The sequence below is a fragment of the Rhinoraja longicauda genome, chromosome 27 (assembly GCF_053455715.1).
Source record: "Rhinoraja longicauda isolate Sanriku21f chromosome 27, sRhiLon1.1, whole genome shotgun sequence".
Classification (NCBI taxonomy): domain Eukaryota; kingdom Metazoa; phylum Chordata; class Chondrichthyes; order Rajiformes; family Arhynchobatidae; genus Rhinoraja; species Rhinoraja longicauda.
In genome coordinates this window covers 26,890,639-26,910,942 of record NC_135979.1, presented here as the reverse complement: position 1 = coordinate 26,910,942, position 20,304 = coordinate 26,890,639, and the positions used below count along the sequence as shown (strand labels likewise).

Sequence of the window (20,304 nt, the reverse complement as noted above, 5' to 3'; positions counted from 1 at the left end):
GGCCAAACGGGACTAGCTTAGAAGGGGGGTATGGGCCAAACGGGACTAGCTTAGAAGGGGGGTATGGGCCAAACGGGACTAGCTTAGAAGGGGGGTATGGGCCAAACGGGACTAGCTTAGAAGGGGCATCTTGGTTCAGCGTGGACGAGTTCGGCTGAAGGGCCCGTTTCCATGCTGTTTGACTATGATTCTAAAAGTTCCTGGGATATTCAGGTCGGGTAGCAAACGGAGAGATAAAAGAGAACATTTCAGATTAGTGGACTTTTCTCAGAATCCAGACAGTAAGGAAAGAAAGCTAAGCCAGTTTGGGTCTTTAACCAAAAGATCATTTATATAAAGTTTAGTTTAGGTTCGTTTCAGATACAGCATGCAAACAGGCCCTTCAGTCCACCACATCTGCGCCGACCAGCAATCCACATACACTAGCACGATCCGACACACTAGGGACAGATTTTACAGAAGCCAATTAACCTACAAACCTATACTTCTTAGGAGTGTGGGAGGAAACTGGAGCACCTGGAGGAAACCCACATGGTCACAGGGAGAATGTACAAACTCCGTACAGACAGCACCCATGGTCAGGGTTGAACCCGGGTCTCTGGCGCTTTAAGACAGCAACTCTAGTAGCTGCATCAACGTGCCATCTCAAAGTATTAACACTGCATCTCTTAGCAGAGCTGCCACTTCATCTGGAACATTTTATTTGTTCCATATCTCTTAATATGGTTTTGTTCAGTGTTCTCTGTATATTATGCCAGGAACTAGGAATGTAATCTTGATAGCGATGAAAAATACTGAAAGCACATGGGTCAGGCAGCAGTGTAAGGAGTAAAGAAAGCCGCCATCTACACTGGGAAAACAGGAGGCAAGAAAATTAGTTTTAACTTGCAGAGAACGGGGGAAATGGAGGGAAGATATGGTTGATGTGATTCGGTGGAAGGTGGGGAGAATTTCAAGAGTGAGAATGCAATGTCATAAAAGCTGTGGAACATGCAAGAGCAAAATAATCAGGTGAAAGGAATGTAGAAAGAAAGCTGGAAATTTAAAATTTGGACTAAATAATAGTCACTGGTGAAGAACAATGGAAGGCCATAATGTGCCTCGTCAAGAGTCAAGTGTTTTATTGTCTTGCTAGACCAAGTGGACCCGTTGGGCCCAAACCTCTCCTGCATTGGTGCAGCACCCTCTTCTCCCCCACTCCCTCGCCTCACTCCCCCTCTCTTCACTCCCCCTCACCCCCCCTCCCTTCACCCCCCACCCTCTCCTCGCCCCCCCCCATCTTCCGCTCCACTCTCCCCCCACACTCTCCCCCCACACCCTCCCCTCACCCCCCCACACTCCCCCCACCCCCTCCCCTCATCCACCCCCTCCCTTCACCCCCCCACCCTCCACTCTCCCCCACCTCCCCTCTCCCCTCTACCCCCACCCCCTCCACCCCCACCCCCCCCTTCCACCACCCTCCCCCCCCACTCCATCCCCCTCAACCCCCTTTATCCTCCCTCCTCCCCCACCCCAGGAGATAGATTTAAAATTTAAAATATGAATAACTTAAAAAATATAACACCGATTTCAATGAAACATCTTCCATTAGCACCAAAGGGACGACGGTGAGTAAGCTGGGCCTAAAATTGTCGTGCTATCGTGTACCGTTTTGGCTGTAGTCCAGGAACAAACAAACAAACGAGAGTTTGAGTATATAGATGGGCCAGACGGAACAAAGGAATTCTTACTTGCAGCAGCACAACAGAATATGTAAACATGGTTCACTGCATGAAAACATAGTCGGAGGATGAAGTGCTGATCTTTGCATTAATATTGAGCTCGGTTGGTCCAATGGGCAGAAAAGTCAGGGACCTGCATCAACACAGTCATTAACATCAAAAAGGAATTGCAGATGCTGGTTTATACCAAAGTAACTCAGCGAGTCAGGCAGCATCTCTGGAGAAAAATGATGGGTGATGTTCGGGTCAGGACCCATTCTACAGCGACTGTGGAGGGGAAGGGGGGAACTGGAATCAGGACCAACCAGGGCCGGCAACAGATGACCTCGGACAAGGAGGTTCCATGATAGGCAGATATTTGGCTGGGCGCAGTGCCATCCCAAGAGGGGTACATCATTGCGAATAGTGGAACTGATTAACCGACTCTTAAGAAGGGAGGGGAGCGGGTGTACGTAGAAGTTGCCCAAAATTAGAACATTCAACGTTCATACCACTGTGTTATAAGCTATCCAAATGAAATATGAGGTGCTGTGACCTCATTCTAACAATGACATAGGCGCAGGACTGAAAGGCCAGAATGGGAAGGGGAGTTAAAACCAAAGATAACAGAGCAGAGCAAGATAGACCACTCGACCCTAAAAACCGTAGTATGTCATGGTGCCATTTTAGTGGGCAGAAACTTACAGAAACATTTAAAAAGAAAAATAACAAAAATCTGTGAATTGATAGATGAGATATATTCTGCATTTTTATGGTGTCATCACACATACTGTTCCCCCAAAACACTTTAAGAGGCAGAGCGAACGGCGGGTTTTGCCGACTAAAATGGCGTACGTTACACTCCTTTGTGTACAACACTTCAGTGTAGGCTATTTCGACGGAGTGGTTCATCTTGCTCCTCTAGTATCTTTAGTTAAAATGGTTAGCAACCGGGAGATCCTGCATGCCTCGGTGGACTGAGCACAGAGTCTGCGTTCATCTCACCAATGTATGGACAGGTTAGGAATTTATTCCTTGGTGCACAGTTGTGATCTTATAGACATTTAGTTTATTGTCATGTGTACTGAGATAGAGTCAAAAGCTTTCGTTGTGAGCTAACCATAGTGGAAAGACAATACATGATTACAATCGAACCATCATGTATGGCCTTTCGGCTGACTGTTTAGCATGCAACAAAAGCTTTTCACTGGTCCCTGGTAAACGTGACGATAAGGTAAACTAAACTACAGGTCGATAAGATTACTCCTGCACTCCAAGGAATAAATTCCTAGCCTGCCTAACTTCCTGTACATGTATGAAATCATGAGGGGAACGGATAAGTGCGGAGGGTGTATGGAATGAGCAAAGGAAACAGGTAAGCAAGTTGCCTTTGAGCCTGTTTTAGTTTCAGTTTGGAGATACAGTGTGGAAGCAAGTCCTACGTCCCACGCCGAACAACGTTCACCTGGACCCTACAAATTAGGGACTATTTAATGAAGGCAATCAGCCGACAAATCTGCACGTCTTTGGAGTGTGGAAAGAAGCCGGAGCTCCCAGAGAGAACATGCAAATTCTGTAGACAGCGCCTGTAGTCAGAAGTGAACCCGGGTCTCCGGCGCTGCGAGGCAGCAACTCTACCACTGCACCACTGTGCAGCGTATAGCAAGTACACAGCCGAGCAGGAAATCAACAGGGAAGGTGGATATTCGGTATTAGAAATGAGATGAGCAAGGAGAAGGGCTGAGGTAAAGACTTAAATGGAGGGTTTAGGCAGGAGGCATTTGGGATTTGTAATAGAAATGAGAAAGTGGTTAGAAAGATAATCAACATCAGAAAGGAGCAGCGATGGAGAACGGGGAATGTGGTGAGAGGAAGGTCAGGGGAGTGTGACAATGGAGGGCATGGGGAGAGATTTGGCAGAAGTAACGTTGAACGATACAGAAGTAAAAGGTTGTTGAGGGATTGACTGCAGTTAAGGATCTTTGGCTGCAAGGCAGGAAGGCCGAGTGAACACGAGTTGCCACATTACCCTGCAGAGACGTGGGATGAGATTTGATCCGCACAACTGCCTCAGCCGAGCAGCAAGAGAGGCTTAAAGTATGAGAAGGAACTGCAGATGCTGGTTTACAACGAAGATGGACACAAAATGTTGGGAACAAAATGGTCTGATGAAGGGTCTCGACAAGAAACGTCACCCATTCCTTTTCTCCAGAGATGCTGCTTGACCCGTTGAGCTACTCCAGCATTTTGTGTCTATCTAAGAGAGACTTAAACAATGGAGAAGTACAAGGAAGAATGGCAGAACCAGAAGCACAAAGTGACAATAATTTCTACTGCATCAGATTGCATGGGAAGATACGAGATGAGAAAGAAATCTTGACTTATCGCAGTAATCGCTTGTAGGTCACATCACCCCAGGCGATGATTCTCTTGTTGACATTCTCCACAACTCCAATGAGAACCTTCTCGCGGTGACAGGGCCCCCCATTGGAACCGCCCTGTGACATTTGTGAAGTCTCATCCTACATCTCTAGTGTAATGTGGCAACACACATTACACTGAGCCTTGCAGCCAGAGATTCTTAACAGGAGTCAACAATTCCTTACAACCTTTTACTTGCTCCAGCATCATTTAATCTGACTTTTGTAAAATCACTACCCAGTGTGGATTCTACTTAGAACACACAACAGGGCAGCAGAGGGACAGGCCTTTCGGCCCACAATGTCCATGCTAGACATCATGCCAAGTTAAACTAACCTCCACTGTCAGAGTGAGGCCCAGTGCAAGTTGGAGGAAAAGCACCTCATATTTTGCTTGTGCAGCTGGCACCCCAGTGGTATGAATATCGACTTCTCTAACTTCAAGTAACCCTTGCTTTCCCTCTCTCTCCATCCCTCCCCATTCCCAGTTCTCCGACCAGTCTGACTTTCAAGGGAAATGTAGAATATATCGTTGTTAGCTTGGAGAAGGTGAGAACAAAGCAAACATGTAAAAAATGTCTGACTCTCCCCAATGACATTTTACCCGTTTGCTTCGTTCTCACCTTCTCCAAGCTAACAATGATCTATTCTACATTTTCCTTGAGCTACATCTCTTTTGGTGTCTCGTTTTCACACCTTACCCTTCCTTATCTCTGTGCCTGCCTCTCCCCTGATTCTCACTCTGAAGAAGGGTCTTGACTTGAAACGTCACCAATTCCTTCTATCCAGAGATGCTGCCTGCCCGCTGAGTTACTCCGGCCTTGATACCTCTTCTGTTAAGAACAGCTTCTTCCTATCAACGATGAGGCTCTAGAACCACACAACGTTAATCAAGCACCAAATTATTACAAACTTCTTAAATAGGTTGCACTGCGTGCTTGAGTTTGCACTTTTGTGGTTTGGTTATCTACGAGAACTGATTTATTGCATTATGATTATTGTATGTTTGATATGTTGCGTTAATTTGCCTGTAAAACTGCAACTAGAAAGAATCTCAGTTCCATGCTCAGTTCATTAGATGATTAAATACTACATTCTTGGAAAGTACCATCATTGCTGCAATTTAACACAACCACAGTAGCAGGCAGTTCGGCCCCTCGAGCCTGTTGCAGTGTTCATTAACCTGCAGCAAGACCGACCACCAGATTCTAATCCAGCGCCAGGAGCAATCCTCAGCCTCACTCCCTCTCGAGGCACAACTACACCACGTTTTGCTTTCCCAGGCCAAATGAGGAGGGTGCACGGTGCTAAAACAAACTGACGGTGGTGAATCTGTGGAATTCATTGCCACAGAGGGGGCTGTGGAGGCCAAGACAATTGATATCTTTAAGGCAGAGATGGACAGATTATTGATTAGCATGGGTGTCAGGGGTTATGGGGAGAAGGGAGGAGAATGGGGTTAGGAGGGAAAGATAGATCAGCCATGATTGAATGGCAGAGTTGACTCGATGGGCCGAACAGCCTAATTCTGATTCTGTCACTTATGAACTTACTTTGCCACTTCCCTGCACCCGCGCTGCCCTTCTACACTTGAACAGTGTGGTGAAGAGCAGGGACTTTAACCAAGGAAATGCACTTGAAGGCAGCTTGTGTCTAAAGGCCAACCAGACACAGGCTTGATGATACAGATTCTTAATCCAAGCCCAGGGCTTGCTGATGATTCAAAATTAATTTGGCTCAGGTCCGGGACTTGATTAAGGAGATTCCGCTTAACTATTTCACCTCTTCCTCCCTCAAAGCAAAATGGCAAATGCCATGGTATATGGACCAATTTTGTTGCAACATTCCTTGAAGCACTACTACAATGTCAGAAGGGTGGTTTAGTTAAGTTTATTATTGTCACGTGTACAGAGGTACAGTGAAAAGTTTTTTTTTGTTGTCAGAATAAGTCTATACATGAATACAATCAAGCTATCTACAGTGCAAAGATAAAGTCCATAAGTTATAGGAGGAGATTTAGGCCATTCAATCCATCAAGTCTACTCCACCATTCAATCATGGCTGATCTATCTTTCCTTCTCAACCCCATTCTCCTGCCTTCTCCCCACAACTCACGGCACACTTAATAATCAAGAAACGGTCAATCTCCACCTTAGAAATATCCATGGACGGCCTCCATAGCGATATGCGCCAATGAACTCCACAGATTCACCACCTTCTGGCAAAATAAATTCCTCCCCATCTCCTTTCTAAAGATACATCCTTTAGTGCAAGATAAAGTCTAGTGAAGTCCGATTACAGATAGTCCGAGGGTCTCCAATGAGGTAGATAACAAGATAGGACCCGCTCTCTAGTTGTTGATAGGATGGGTTCAGTTGCCTGAAAACAACTGGGATGAAGCTGTCCCTGAATCTGGAGGTGTGTGTTTTCTCACTTCTGTACCTCTTGCCTGATGGGAGAGGGGAGGGGAGGGAGTGGCCGGGTGAGACTCACAACAGAGGGAGTGGCCGGGGTGAGACTCTCAACTCCTGTCAAATCCCCAATGTGACCTTCGCCATGTTCCCAATGCTGGGGGAGTCCACAACCAGGGGCCACAGTCTTAGAATAAAGGGGAGGCCATTTAAAACTGAGGTGAGAAGGAATTTCTTCACCCAGAGAGTTGTGAATTTGTGGAATTCTCTACCACAGAGGGCAGTGGAGGCCAAAGCACTGGGTGGATTTAAGAGAGAGTTAGATACTCTAGGGGCTAGTGGAGTCAAGGGATATGGGGAGAAGGCAGGCACAGGTTACTGATTGTGGACGATCAGCCGTGGTCACAATGAATGGCAGTGCTGGCTCGAAGGGCCGAATGACCTCCTCCTGCACTATTTTCTATGTTCTAATACAACAATGAAACAAGCCAGTGCCTTCATTTCATAACGTTTTGCCCACATTTATTTTAAATTGGTTAAAAAAAAGACACAAAATGCTGGAGAAACTCAGTGAGTCAGGCAGCACCATCCATCAGAAGATGGATAGACAACAGAAGGGTCTCGACTCGAAACGTCACCCACTCCCTCTCTCCAGAGATGCTGCCTGACCTGCTGAGTTACTCCAGCATTTCGTGTCTACCATCAGATAGGCAACATTTCAGGTCTGGTCCCTTCTTCAGATTAAATTGAAAACTGACATCCCTGGGGATTGATTGCCATCTGACAAACCCGTGGTGCAAGATAAGTATTTTAGTACGTTACTTGTACGTTACATAGATTCACGCCTTGATGTATTTTATTTTACATCACGGGCCAATCCAAATTAACATTTCAATTTTATTTTTACATAATCTTCAGCATTACCCCTTTAACAAAGTGATATTTTTGCGCAAAGTTATCATTAGCAAAACACAGATAATTTCAAATATTGGGACTTAAGTTATATCCTTTGCACCTTATTGATGAGTACGATTCCTAAATATTTTGCTCGGCAAATTTATAGCATTAAGCTTTAAGCATTGAATTAAATGTCACGTTAAAGTTTAGCTGCCGTCCTCCACCATGTGACAAAATAAAGTGTTAGAACTTTAAATAACTGATCGATGCACAGTCTCTTGCCCAGAGAAAGGGAAATCGAGGACCAGAGGACATGGGTTCAAGGTGAAGGGAAAAAAATTAATGGGAATCTGAGGGGTAACTTATTCACACAAAGGGTGGTGGGTGTATGGAACAAGCTGCCAGATAAGGTAGTTGAGGCTGGGACTATCCTAACGCTTAAGAAACAGTTGGACAGGTACATGGATAGGACAGATTTGGGGGGATGTGGATCAAGCGCAGGCAGGTGGGGCTAGCGTAGCTGGGACATGTTGGCAGGTGTGGGCAAGTTGGGCTGAAGGGCCTGTTTCCACACTGTATCACACTACGATTCTATAATCGGAGGCTTGAATGTGCAATTATATGTCTCCGGGCGGGCGGTGTGATGACAGGACAGACCGCAGGGCCGGGTGAGATAGAGATTTCCGTGCTTTGTCATCCTGCTCAGCCCGAGCCACTGAGGTTGAATGAAAGCCAGCTGCCACTCCACTCACACACATCACAGAGCAGCTGACAGCAAACTGGCACCGACAGAGGGCAGGAGGGCAATTATGTACCCACTGGCACAGTGTCTGCCTGATGGTTCAGGCGAAAGGGCATCCGGCAGCAGTGCCCGTCCGGAATCAGGAGACTGGAATAACGGCGAGACAAGTGGCCCTTGCTGTCACAGAAGAATAAATCAAGCAGCACCCACTGGAGAGTGAACAGGCACCACTGAGCATGGAAATCAGGATGTTTGTTTGCCTTGCTCTTCCATAAATTGTACACACAGACTCCACATGCAAACATGGGAAGGGCATGAAATTGGATTAGTTAACCAGCAGAGAAAGTTTCTGCTCATCCACTTGCACTGGATGAAACTTACAACTGCATGCTACAAAACACCACCCACCTCTACAGCACAGGGACCTTACGTTTTAAATGAGCCCGATATCTTTAGATTACTAAAGATTTAAGAGTCACAGATTTTCCAACCAACTGCCTGTCTCTTTGCTTTGAATCCAACCTGTTTCACTCTCTTTAGTCAACGATGGAGTATAGAGTTAGATTTAATGATTTATACTTCCTGCAATCTACATTAAGGAAAAGGATTGTTCACTCCGTTTGGTTGAAGAGTCACTGTATTCCTTGTTCTTGTCCGATGTTGAGGAGGACAGATGAGCATCAGAGAGTCTGCAAAACGAAGTTAAAAATTCCACAGTGCATTTGTGGACGAAGGCTAGAAAAGAGCAAGCATCATTTGTTTGCTGCTGGTCATGAAATCCAGGCTACAAAAATGTTTCTGCCTCTCCCAAGATAAAAAGGTTTCTCTCTCCTTCCACGTTAGTTGGCTGGCTGCACTTTTGCACCTTTCCATTGTAACTCCACCCGTTCAACTTCTGAAGCGTGTGTTTCCTTTGCATTATAGCACAAACCAAAAATCACACATATTCAGAGAGCATCTACATGTTATGGAGCGGTGCAAAAATCATACGATTCTTACTTCTCATCGATGCTTCCTCTTGTAGACAAAGACTCAAACCACATGTTGATCCTATTGGATGAAATCTAACAGCAGTACACCATTCCTTGACCATCGTGCAAGACTGCTTATCGATCCTGACAGGACACACGATTGCAGGAACTTTACGCCCAATATGATCTTTCTTGCATTCACATCGTTACTTCCACAAGTAGCCAACCTTTGGTTATTTGGTAAACACCAAATCAGATGAGCTCCGATGACCAAGGAAAGGTGGAGCCCACAATGGTCCATTGTTGGCCGTGGAAGAGGTGGTAACGAAGGGACACGAATAGTGAAAAGATCAGGATGACTCGTGTGGGGGGGACAGGGAGAGAGGGAATGCAAGTGATACCTGAAATAGAAGTCAATATTCATACCGCTGGGTTGTGGGCTGCCCAAGTGAAATGTGAGGTGCTGTTCCTCCAGTTTGCATATGGCTTCACTCTGACAGTGGAGGAAGCCCAGGACGGAAAGGTCAGTATGTTCAATCTAATGGTTAAGCGGAGGTAAAGAGTGAATGCACAGAGTCTTTTACCCAGAGTAGGGGAATCAAGACCCAAAGGGCATTGGTTCAAGGTGAGATGGTATAGATTTAATAGGAACTTTAGAGGCAACTTTTTCCACTCAGAGGATGATGGGTGTGTGGAATGAGCTGCAAAAAGTAGTAGCTGAGCCAGTTACTATAAAAGTCGCTAAAGGACTCCTGGATGTGCAAGATACATCTTCTGGATGCACTGGGACACATCCTCAGTGATGTGGTGGTCAGGTACACAAATAGGAAAGGTTTCAAAGGATGTGGGCCTAAGGCGGGGACTAGCTATGATGGGGCATTTTGGTCAGTGTAGACGAGTTGGACCAACGTGCCTGTTTCTGCGTTGTATGACTAAACAATTTCAGGATATTCTGATGAATATTGCGATGGCATAATTTATATTCCAGCCGAGGGCTCTGTTTAAAGTTTACCCAATAAATGACTCTTCACATGACTTCAGATTAGATTTAATGTCCAGCTTTCTGCAGTAGGACTTGAAACCCCGATCCTTTGGCTCAGAGAGGAATAGTAACTGCCCAGCCATTCAAGACACCAAGTAAAATTTAGATTCACAAATGAATACAGACACCTTTTAAAAAATGGAAATGTCAGAAAATGGGAATTCAGAAAATATCCAGCTCAGACTTAACTGGTGATGGCATAATTGCAATATACCATCAGGCTACATACTATTTATTTGTTTAGTTTATCCTCACATGTACTGAGGTACAGTGAGAAGCTTTTGTGCAAGGTAATCAGTCAGCAAAAAGACTATGCATGATTACAATCGAGCCATTCACAGTATACAGATACAGGATAAAGGGAAGGTATCACAAAATGCTGGAGTAACTCAGTGGGTCAGACAGCTCCTGAGATGCTGCCTGACCCGCTGAGTTACTCCAGCATTTTGTGATACCTTCGATTTGTACCAGCATCTGCAGTTATTTTCCCAAAGGATAAAGGGAATAATGTTTAGTGCAAGATAAAGTCCGATTAAAGACTGGTCGGGACTGGTCTCTAGTTGGCGATAGGATGGTTCAGTTGCCCGAGAACGTCTGGGAAGAAACTGTCTGAATCTGGAAGGTGTGCGTTTTCACACTTCTGTACCTCTTGCCTGATGGGAGAGGGGAGAAGAGGGAGTGTCAGGTTGACACTGGTCCTTGATTATGCTGGTGGCCTTGCTGAGACAGTGTGAAGTGTAGATGGAGTCAAAGGAAGGGAGGTTGGTTTGTGCAATTTCTTGCAGTCTTGGACAGAGCTGAGATGCGTCCCGATAAAATGCCTTTGTAATTGCATGCAATGAGCAAACAGCTCAAAATATAACACAGAACAAAATTTGCACATGAAAATATAAACCTGCACGCGGAGTTGACAATTTGTACAAACACTGCCTTGTGGGATAAAGGGACTCATTATTGTGACCATGAATAAACAGCGCAGATGCAATGCCGTCTGGAGCATGCAAAGCTGCAGAATAATGATTCAGAATACATGCTGCATATATTCAGAAGGAAACTGTAAGCAAGACAAGGCAGTCACTAGGTTGCAAAGATCAGTCAGCATCATCCCGTCAGGAACCGGCATGAATCAGCGGAGATTTAAGGTCTATTAAAACCATCTGGTTGAAAGTAAAGAGATTATTACAGAATAATATGGCCCACAGAAAGGAGTAATGTGATCTATCTGCCCGCACTCTCCGAGAACAGCAAGTCTTAAAGGTTACTTTCAGGCTTGGTCTCTTCCGTCTCATAAAAAGGTCTTTAAAATAAACATGTGGTTGGATAAGTTTAATGTAGATGCTTCCGATTACAGGGAGATCATAAAACCAGGTGATCACTAATAAATCTAATATTCAGAAGAAATGTCTTTACCCAGAAAAGTGTTTGGAGCAAGCAGGCTGTTATTTACCTCAACTACAGTGGTGCAGGTGGTAGACATGGAGCCTCACCATGCCAGAGACCCTGGTCCGATCCTGACCTTGGGTGCTGACAACGTGGAGCCTGCACCTTTTCCCCGAGACCACATGTGCTTCCTCTTGGTGCTCCACTTCAAACCCCACCCCCCACACACCTCCACTATCCCAAAGACATGCAGGTTTGTACAGCAAGTGGCCTCCAAATTGCTGAGTGTGCTGGGATTGAATGGGAAAGAGAGATAACAGAACTAGGTTAGCAATGCAAGTCCATCTTACGGTAAAGATATATTGAAGTATGTTGAAGGTGAAACAGAGGGAGAGTTAACAAAGCAAGATGGAGAAGCGCATATGAGCATGTGCTGAATGCCCTGCTTATAGTTCAAGGTGCAGTCATAGCGGAGAATGTCCAACCAACGCAAATGCAGTCAGACCCTTGTGGTGAAACACACCCTTACCAACCTCATGCTTTGTCAGGCGAAACTGAAAATGAAAACCGAAAAATGAAAAAGTAAACATTTTTGTTTAATGGTCTAAAGGTAACAGAGAGCTGATGGGACAACGAGCTCCTCCCCTACCGGAAGATAACCATGAACAGGAGATTTCATTTACACTGGGCAGCAGAGATGCCCAACCCAACCCTTCAGTGATGTGACAGGGGGCAGCACAACTACCAGTGGGCATTCACTCTGCCTTGGAGTGGCTGCTCTGTGTATCTCGGCAGAGCCTGTATACTGTACAAGGTAACCACACACTACAGGACAAGTATACGTACGGCACACTCCATACAATACAAGTGCACTGCACACTCTCTACAGTGCAAGTACACTGCACACTCTACCGTGCAAGTACACTGCACTCCATACAGTACAGGTATACTGCACACTCTCCAGTACAAGTACACTGCACACTCTACAGTGCAAGTATACTGCACTCCATACAGTGCAAGTACACTGCACACTCCATACAGTGCAAGTACACTGCACTCCATACAGTGCAAGTATACGACACACTCTAAAGTACAAGTCTGAAGAAGGGTCCCAACCCGAGACATCACCAATCCTTTTTCTTCAGAGACGTTGCCAGACTGTAGATGAACCACATTTACCTCTGTCAATATAACCTTCACCACATATCTTATGCATGATACACATTCCACCAGGTACTCCAATCCGGGATTTGAATAGGACTGCGGTCACTGATGACAGCGTGCTTGTCCGTTTAGTTTGGTGGTCTGTCTGTAAGCTGACACCAGGAGGGCAACATTATGTATTGTTCACTCTGCATGGGTTTCAATAAATGCTTTGCGGCTCACCTAATACTTTGTAATGGATTGATTACAAAACACCGACCCACCAAGTTACACCAGCACTTGTGCCTATCGACAGTATCTCCGTGGCTGTGCTCCAGTCATTTGTGAAGGCAGACCGTTCAGTTGCAGGTATAAATGTTGAATTCAGCAGGTCAGGCAGCATCTCGGGAGAGAAGGAATGGGTGACGTTTCGGGTCGAGACCCTTCTTCAGTCTGAAGAAGGGTCTCGACCCGAAACGTCACACATTCTTTCTCTCCCGAGATGTTGCCTGACCTGCTGAGTTACTCCAGCATTTTGTGAATAAATACCTTCGATTTGTACCAGCATCTGCAGTTATTTTCTTATATAAACGTTGAATGGTCACATCTACTAAACGCTAACAAACAGTGACACCTGGAAAGATGTGGACTTATCTTTTTGCCACAAATACATAGTCCCTATCGAGATCAGCACATCTAATGCAAGGCAGGGACAATCTTTTTGTGTTTACCTGCACAGAAAAGTGACCTAAAGCAAATACCTTTCACAGCACAAATCTCAAAACCTTTTACCCAGTGTGAAAATGGCACGGGCTAGAGGGCGCAGCTTTAAGGCGAGAGGGACAATGATTAAATGTGTGGGGCAAGTATTTTTTGCACTGAGTGGTGGGCACCTGGAAATGCAGGGAATGGAAGGATTAGGATCACGTGCAGACAGAGGAGATTAGTTTAACCTGGCCAAGCAACGTCCAAGCACAGACATTGTGGGCTAAAGGGTCTATTCCTGAGCTGTACGTTCTACGCTCACCAAGTCCAGATCCTTAAAACAGAAACACACACAAGTCCAACAAATGTGAAGCACACTCTGTCGGCTTTAACCGGAATACATTTATCCACAGATTTAGATTTTTTAGATTTAGAGATACAGCGCAGAAACAGGCCCTTCGGCCCACCGGGTCCACGCCGCCCAGCGATCCCCGCACATTAACACTATCCTACACCCACTAGGGACAATTTTTTTACATTTGCCCAGCCAATTAACCTACATACCGGTACGTCTTTGGAGTGTGGGAGGAAACGGAAGATCTCGGAGAAAACCCACGCAGGGCACGGGGAGAACGTACAAACTCCGTACAGACGGCGCCCGTAGTCAGGATCGAACCTGAGTCTCCGGCGCTGCATTCGCTGTAAGGCAGCAACTCTACCGCTGCGCCCATATTACTCCAGTACTTTGTGTGCTTTTTTTTTGTAAACCAGCACCTGCAGTTCCCTTATCCCTAGATTTATACTGTGGTTTCACTGAGGATGCTTGGAACGGCAAGATCTCCAAGAAGTAATTCCTGGCGAGTTTCATTGTCTTTAACTCATTTTCACCTAGCCCACCGCTAACAATGTACCATTTACTTGAGCGTCATTTTTTGCATATCTTCCACTCATTTGTTCTACATCTCTCTACATCACCATTTATCTCTCAATTTCCCTTTCCCCCCGACTCTCAGTCTGAAGAAGGGTCTCAACCTGAAAAGCCACCTATTCTTTTTTCTCCAGCGATGCTGCCTGACGAGCTGGGTTTCTCCGGCACTTTGTGTCTACCTTCAGTATAAACCAACATTTGCAGTTCCTTTCTACACATTTCTGGTAGATACCCTTTGCACGTCATTTGGCAATGAAGTACGACAATAATGTTTTAAAAGCACTCAAAGCAATAAAAGGCAAATGCTGAAAATCTGAAACTTTAACTTCATGTTCAACGTATTCTGTTTAAGTTTCAGGTGGGTGACATTTCGTTCTCTCTTCACAGATGCTGCCCGACCTGCCGAGTGTCCCCGGCACCCCGTTCTTGCATCTCTTTCGCTGCTTATTCTCTGTTCATCGGGGGCTGGATGTCATTCTGCGCCTTGTTTGGATACTCCGATTGAGCGCTGCTATTACCCCAATAACAGCCAGCTTCCAATCAGTGCGGAAGGAAAGTCTTCTCCCAAATGCACACCGGGCAAAAAAATAATAATCAGGGAGTCATAGAGTGATACAGTGTGGAAACAGGCCCTTCGGCCCAACTTGCCCACACCGGCAACATGTCCCGGCTACACTAGTCCCACTTGCCTGTGCTTGGTCCATATCCCTCCAAACATGTCCTATCCATGTGCCTGTCTGTTTTTTAAACGTTGGGATAGTCCATGCCTCCTCTGGCAGCTTGTTCCATACACCCACCACCCTTTGTGTGAAAACATTATCCCTCAGATTCCTATTGAATCTTTTCCCCCTTCGTCTTGAACCTATGTCTTCTGGTCCTCGATTTCCCCTACTCTGGGCAAGAGACTCTGTGCATCGATCAGCTATATAATGTTCTAACACTTTATATTGCCACATGATTGAGGACGGCAGCTAAACTTTAATGTGACATTTAATTCAATGCTTAAAGCTTAATGCCGTAAATTTGACGAGCAAAATATTTCGGAATCGTACTCATCAATAAAGGTACATGGGACATAAGTTCCAAGATTTGAACTCCCTCCTCTGGCAGCTTGTTCCATACACCCACCACCCTTTGTTTGAAAACGTTACCCCTCAGATTCCTATTGAATCTTTCCCCCTTCTCCTTGAACCTATGTCCTCTGGTCCTCGAATCCCCTACTCCGGGCAAGAGACTCTGTGCATCGACCCGATCTATTCCTCTCATGATTTCATACACAGCAATCAGCATATTGTGATTAGAATCAGCAACCGTTTCCAGAAAATGAAAGCTTATTTTGGAACCGCACCTGCCTTGGCGAAGAACCATCGCTTGGCATTGCAGAAAGAAATGAAATTTGTTAGTGAAAACGCCAAATTGCTCTAAGCTGGTGTACAAATTGCAGATCAAGAGGAAGGACTAACACTTTCCCTTCTCACCCGCCACGACGTAATTACAAAAGCTGTCCAGAGACGACAACTAACAGCTTATTTACACCACGTTACTTTTGACAGGATACAAGGTAACCTCTGACTGGAAACAGACAGGCGAAGTTTCGGCTGTAATTCCATTATCACCTCTCCGACCGTTACACTTCTGTACATTTCTCAGACAGGGTTTTTTTTATTTTTACACACACACACACCAAAAGCATCCGATTAAATCAATACCTAGAGTGAGGCACTTTTTTGGGGAACTGAGAAAAAGGAATCTTGCCAGCGCAATCAATCAAAAGCAAATCTTATAAAATGAACAACGTGGCTGAGGAACATTGCGAGACGCCCTTCAATGTGGGATGAGGTTGTTTTTTTGCTTGAACGGGAGTTATATTCACAAATGCAAAAAGTTTCACTTTTCAAACACTGAAGAGGCTGTCAGTCCGGCAACATCAAGTTCCCCATCACCCCGGCATTTAATGGTCAAAACGTGGAGGTTTAAAAAACAAGTCATGGACACCAGCTCACACGTGCTCTGCACACTATTCTCTCTCTCCCTCTCACACACATACACAAACTATTCACTCCCACCCTGCATGCTGTACACACGTTTCTCACACGCAAATGGACACTCTCTCTCACGTTGTGCACACATTTTCTCTCACGTTGTGCACACATTTTCTCTCTCCCTCACACGTACGCAGTGTACACACACTCTCACACACATGCTGTGTACACACACTCTCACTCACACACACACTGGACACACGCACACTGTGGACACACTCACACACACTGGATATACACTCACATACATTGTGAACATACACACACACACAGTGAACACACACTCACTCACACACTCACACACACTGTGGACACACACTCACACACACTGGACACACTCACATACACTGTGAACATAGTCACTCACTGGACACACGCACACTGTAAACACACACTCACACACACTGGACACACTCACACACACTGTGGACACTCTCACATACACTGGACACATAATCACACACAGTGAACACTCTCACTCACACTGTGGACACGCTCTCACACACACTGGACACACTCACATACACTGTGAACATACACTCAAACACAGTGAACACACACTCACACACACTGTGGACACACTCTCTCTCACACACTGTGGACATCCTTAATCGCACTGTGCAAACCATTCATTCTCACCCGCACACTGTGGACGCACTCTCTCTCTCTCACACAATGTGGACCCACCCACCCCCTTCTCTCTCCCACACAGCACATCATTCACTCTCCCTTTCTTTCACACACGTCGTTCTCTCTCTCTCACACACAGTGACCACCTCCTCATCTATCCGCATTATCATTCCATCTCACACATTCACACACACTGTGCAAACTATTATCCCTTCCCCACACAGTGCAAACCATCCATCACCTTCTGACACACCACTCATCCTCCCCTCATCCTCCCACACACGTACAGTGCACATCTCTCCCTCCCCCTCTCCCTCCCCCCCCCCCTCCCCCCTCCCTCCGTCTCTCTCACACAGAAACCCCTCTCCCTGACACACGCTCTCACATCCTCAGCATCCAATCTCCCACACACTGTCGTTCACAAGACCGAGCGGGCACGCTTTCTCGCACACCATTCACACTCCCTGTCACACTCCAACACACACACACAGCATCCACACTGACACGGGCACTGGTCGCCCCACGCTTCACCAACACACCATAATACACTGCCACAAATATCCACCCACTGAGACAGTGTTCTCTCACACGCACCCAGCGCTCCATCCGCGCTCACAGACGCACAATCCCCTCTCACACACTTGCAAAAGAGCGTGGTCTCTCTCCATCACACTCACACTGCACGCAGTCCCCCACACAGTGTTCACAATCTCTCACACACACAACATTCAGGCCCTCAAACACTGCGTTCAATCTCACACACAGAGAAACAACACACAGAGAAACAACACAGAGAAACAACACAGAGAAACAACACAGAGAAACAACACACACACAGCAATCGCAATCTTTCTCTCCCTCATTCACATCTCTCACATACACTACATTCATTCTCCACCTCACATATTCCCTCTCCCCAGAGATGCTGCCTGTCCCGCTGAGATACTCCAGTATTTTGTGTCTGTATTCACTCCTTCACATTGTATTTTCACTCTCTCTCTCTCTCTCTCTCTCTCATTTTCACCCTCATTCTCTCATTTTCTCTCTCTCTCCCTCTCTCATTCTCTCATTTTCTCTCTCACTCTCATTTTCACTCTCATTCTCTCCTTTTCACTCTCTCTCTCGTTTTCACTCTCTCATTCTCACTCTCTCTCCCGCACACACACACACACACACACAATTCACACTCGTTCAGGGTGAGCAGAGACTCGGCACTGGACAAGTGGACCCTCTCTCTATTGAACGGGATGTCCCACAGCCCCGCGTATCGTCTACACCCAACTCTCACGTCGTGCAGGTGAGAGTGTGGCGGGGGGGAGATAGACGGGGGGGAGATAGACGGGGGGGAGATAGGGGGGGGGGGGAGACAGAGGGCGGGGGAGTAGAGGGGAGGGGGAGTAGGGGGGGAGGTGTAGGGGGGGAGGTGTAGGGGGGAGGTGTAGGGGGGAGGTGTAGGGGGGGAGGTGTAGGGGGGGAGGTGTAGGGGGAGGTGTAGGGGGGGAAGAGTAGGGGGGGAGTAGAGGTGGGGAGTAGAGGTGGGGAGTAGAGGTGGGGAGTAGAGGTGGGGAGTAGAGGTGGGGAGTAGAGGTGGGGAGTAGAGGTGGGGAGTAGAGGTGGGGAGTAGAGGTGGGGAGTAGAGGTGGGGAGTAGAGGTGGGGAGATATAGAGGGGAGATATAGTGGGGGGAGATATAGTGGGGGGAGTAGCCCTGTCGGGGAATCGAACCGCCCGCCCGCTCTCTGCCAACCCTCGCTCGCCAGCCTTGCCTGTGCCGCTGAACTCCGGCTGGCCCCGCCGCCCCCAGTCCAGTCCATGCCCGGTCCATGCCCGGCCCATACCCGGCCCATACCCGGCCAATACCCGGCCCATGCCCGGCCCATACCCGGCCCATGCCCGGCCCATACCCGGCCCATGCCCGGTCCATGCCCGGTCCATGCCCGGTCCATACCCGGCCACACTCACCTTCGTTGGCGGCGCCGCGGCCACTGTGCAGCAGAAAGTTGAACAGGACCAGGCGGCTGAAGCGCAGGCGAGCGCTCGGTACAGAAGTCATTCTCAATGCCCGCCGCCTCCTGCCCGCCCCCAGTCCAGCCCGCTCCGCTCCACTCCTGGCTGAAGAAGGGTCTCGACCCGAAGAGTCACCTATTCCTTCTCTCCAGAGCGGCTGCCCGGCGCGCTGAGTTACTCCGGCATTCTCGCGTGTGTCTTCAGTTTAAACCACCAGCATCCTGCACACTCCACCCTGCCCTGCCCACTCCACTCCACCCCTCTCCTCTCCTGCACGCTCCAGCCCTGCCCCGTCCACTCCAGTCCTCTCCACCCTGTCCACTCCACTCCAGTCCTCTCTTGTCCACCCCTGTCCTCTTCTCTCCTCCCCTGTCCACTCTAGTCCACTCCTCTCCTCTCCTCTTCACTCCTGTCCACTCAACTCCTCTCCTCCCCTGCCCACTCCTCTCCTCTCCACCCCTGCCCTCTCCACCCCTGCCCTCTCCACCCCTGCCCTCTCCACCCCTGCCCTCTCCACCCCTGCCCTCTCCACCCCTGCCCTCTCCACCCCTGCCCTCTCCACTCCTGCCCTCTCCACTCCTGTCCACCCCTGTCCACTCCACTCCAGTGCAGTGCAGCCACTTGCAGTGTCCGCTGGCAGCGGCGGGCAGCGCTCTCCCTGCCCCTCTCTCTCTCAGTGACTCTACCCCGGCTCTCCCTGTCCCTGTCTCTATCTCCCCGTCTCTGAGCAGCAGCTCCACCGCCCAGTCGTAGCCGAGCCAAGGCGGGACTGCAGCCGCCGGACCCCCCCCGATAGACAGCGTGTTAATCAATGGGAGAGGTGCCTCTCCCACTCGGGCGGGATCTCCACCACTACCGACCAATGGCTCTACAGAGGTGGGGAGGGGGGGGGGATTTGTCAGCCAGGCTTGGGTTTGACTTTGGTGATGATGTTAACCAGCCAAGGATCACACATTGATAATAATGATGACTATGATTACTGTTAACCCCTTTGCATTCAACCCACCGACCTCAATCCCATCCACCTTGGAGTTGACTTTGGTGCTGCCTGACCCGCTGAGTTACTCCAGCGCCTTATGTCTGTCTTCAACATCTGCATAGTTATCACTATGATTGCTGAAAGCCCCTTTGCAGTCAGGGTGCTGAATTCAACCCCATCCAGCTCATTTATACCATGTAATCTTTTTAAATAACAGAGTTTGGAAGATTGTCATTTCACAGTTTAGTGCAAACATTAGTGAAACGCAACACCTGACACGGATTAAACACAACTCATTGCCACACTG

The 20,304-nt window shown here is 47.5% G+C and overlaps 1 protein-coding gene across 1 annotated transcript in view; it reads right to left on the bottom strand.

Moving 5' to 3' along the window:
* epha10 (EPH receptor A10) overlaps nucleotides 1–19,234 on the bottom strand; it is a 510,644-nt gene extending 491,410 nt beyond the window's left edge. The window contains exon 1 of the mRNA XM_078423327.1: nucleotides 18,974–19,234. Coding sequence (XP_078279453.1) covers nucleotides 18,974–19,064 — 91 coding nt within the window. The 5' untranslated portion in view covers nucleotides 19,065–19,234. The remainder of the gene's footprint in view (nucleotides 1–18,973) is intronic.
* Nucleotides 19,235–20,304: the final 1,070 nt, after the last annotated feature.